This window comes from Phytophthora parasitica (assembly GCF_000247585.1).
Source record: "Phytophthora parasitica INRA-310 unplaced genomic scaffold supercont2.76, whole genome shotgun sequence".
Classification (NCBI taxonomy): domain Eukaryota; phylum Oomycota; class Peronosporomycetes; order Peronosporales; family Peronosporaceae; genus Phytophthora; species Phytophthora nicotianae.
In genome coordinates this window covers 121,704-123,854 of record NW_008649062.1, presented here as the reverse complement: position 1 = coordinate 123,854, position 2,151 = coordinate 121,704, and the positions used below count along the sequence as shown (strand labels likewise).

The following is a 2,151-nucleotide window of genomic DNA, read 5'->3' as shown; positions in this document are numbered from 1 at the left end:
TTTTGCTGCGTTCGACGAATCCCTGCAAGCGCCGCCCATCGTGAGCTTCCGCGCAGAGTGTCTTGCGAAGTGCTTCGCCAGCTGGCACGCAGAGACGCGATACGTGTTCCTTAGGCGACAATACGAACAGCAATCCATCCAGCTTGAGCACCGTGCCAGTATTGGGAACGACCTGCCGCGCTGTAGCCGACGACTTGGTGATGTTCTTATAGAGAGGGCCGCGACGATAACTTCTAAGAAACGTTCGCTTGGTAGTCTCGGTGAACTTTACTGTAATCATTGTTAGTTGCGACGTCCTTAGCGCGGTAACAGCTTGTGGAACGCCAACCCTGCGTGCAGCAGCTACTCCTCCCCTCAAATAATCTGCTGTCCCGCAAAGTAGACCCAGGTCACGTGATAGGTTCCCCAGTGCCATAACCGACATCGTGTGAGGTACGCTACGGCTGCACGAGGTTGTGCACGTGTGCACCACCAGGCGAGGAGCTGGGCCGCTCGGCGTGACGGACCCAGAGTGATCGGGCTCGGTATCCACGCGTGATAGTGCTTCCGCTACCGCATTACTTGATCCTTTCGCATGATGAGCACGAACGAAAATTGACCGAAGAAGTCCAATCAACGCGCCAACTTACCCGAGACGTTGGGATGGATAAGAAGTCATTGGCATGCTGAATTGTCCGTAAACACATCGAATTCCGTCCCGTAGAGGTAGTGAAGCTATTTTCGAAGTGATAAATTGATTGCAAGCAGCTCTTTCTCATGTGCAGGCCAGTTCACTTTATGCCTCAATAGTTATTTCGACAGAAAAGCAACTGGGTGGTCACTGCCATCATGAACTTGTGACAGTACCGCACCACAGCAATATCCGGATGTATCCGTGGTAACCACAAACCGTAGCGAGTAATTGAGAAGGACAAGCACTGGTGCCTGCTGTAGGTCTGCCTTCAGGTGCAGGAACGTGTGTTCGTGAGAGTCCGTCCAGGTCCACGCCACATCGCTCTCCAGTAAATTGCTTTGGGGAAGAACAATAGTCGCAAATCGACCAATGAAGGGTCGGTAATAGCCACATAAGCCCAGAAAACTTTGCAGCTCCTTCGCCGACGTAGGAACCGGCCACTGCTCGATAACGCGCGTCTTGCGTTCATCGCCGTGCAGCCCTCCCACAGACAAAGTGTGTCCTACGAAATTCACCGAAGTACACCCGAACTGGCACTTGGAAAGACGAGCATACAACTTCTGCGAGCACAATACCTCGGACACGTTCAATGAGCGATATGTTCCGGCTCCACCCCTCGAGAATATACACAGGTCGTTCAGGTAAACTGTCGCAAAATCGAAATTTCCAAACAGCAATCGCATCAGTCTTGACCAAACGCCAGGCATTCCGCTCAATCCCTTGGGCGCGACGTACCATTGATACGCCTGCGGCTCAGTCCTAAACGCCGCATACTTGCGATTCTATGGCTCCACCCTTATTTGATGATAGCCTGGTGCGAGGCCTAGCGTAGAGAAAAAAACGACAGCTCTCCATGCGATCAAACTATATTTCGACTTTGGCAACCGGATTTTGGGGATTTCGGTCTCGGAATTCACATACCGCTAATCCACGGCCCAACGAACCGGTAACGAAGTATTTCCCGTACAATGTCGTCCCGCGCGCGTAGGGGCTTTGCCTGTCGCCAGGTCTTTTTTCTTGCCGATCCAGGCCCGGGCGCGATCCTCGTCGTCATCCTTCCCCGAGAACCCCTTGAGTTCCGGTATAGCAGACACACGAATGCGAGGGGTGATCGCTGGTAATCCAGTTGTTGTAGCAGCAGTGGCTACCGTCGCTTGACGGGAGACGGGGAGATCCAGATCGTCCGGGTCGTATCCTTCGTGGTCAGACTCTACCGACTCCATGTCGACGTCCTGCAGCTCCGTTCTTCTCACCCGGGGCATTGTTGGCGTCCCCTGTGCGGCGCACAGCTTCTTCAAGAGGCGTTCCATCGCCGAGTTGAAGAACGTCTGCAGTCTGTCTCGATTTTCGTTCGGTCTGCTGACTACCGCAGAGGCGCCCGCCCTGGGCCTCTCGTTCGATACCCGCTGCGATCTGGTTTGCAACATCGCGGCTCCTGAAGGGCCAAGCTGCATTCGCTCGACTCCTTCCGAGGTGTC

At 54.1% G+C, this 2,151-nt stretch overlaps 1 protein-coding gene across 1 annotated transcript; it reads right to left on the bottom strand.

The window, feature by feature from the left end:
- Positions 1-1,596: 1,596 nt before the first annotated feature.
- On the bottom strand, positions 1,597-2,100 carry PPTG_24235 (hypothetical protein; the record flags this gene model as incomplete). The annotated part of the gene is made up of 1 exon (XM_008915843.1): positions 1,597-2,100. One exon carries the CDS (start codon positions 2,098-2,100, stop codon positions 1,597-1,599), a length of 504 nt encoding a protein of 167 aa, XP_008914091.1.
- Positions 2,101-2,151: the final 51 nt, after the last annotated feature.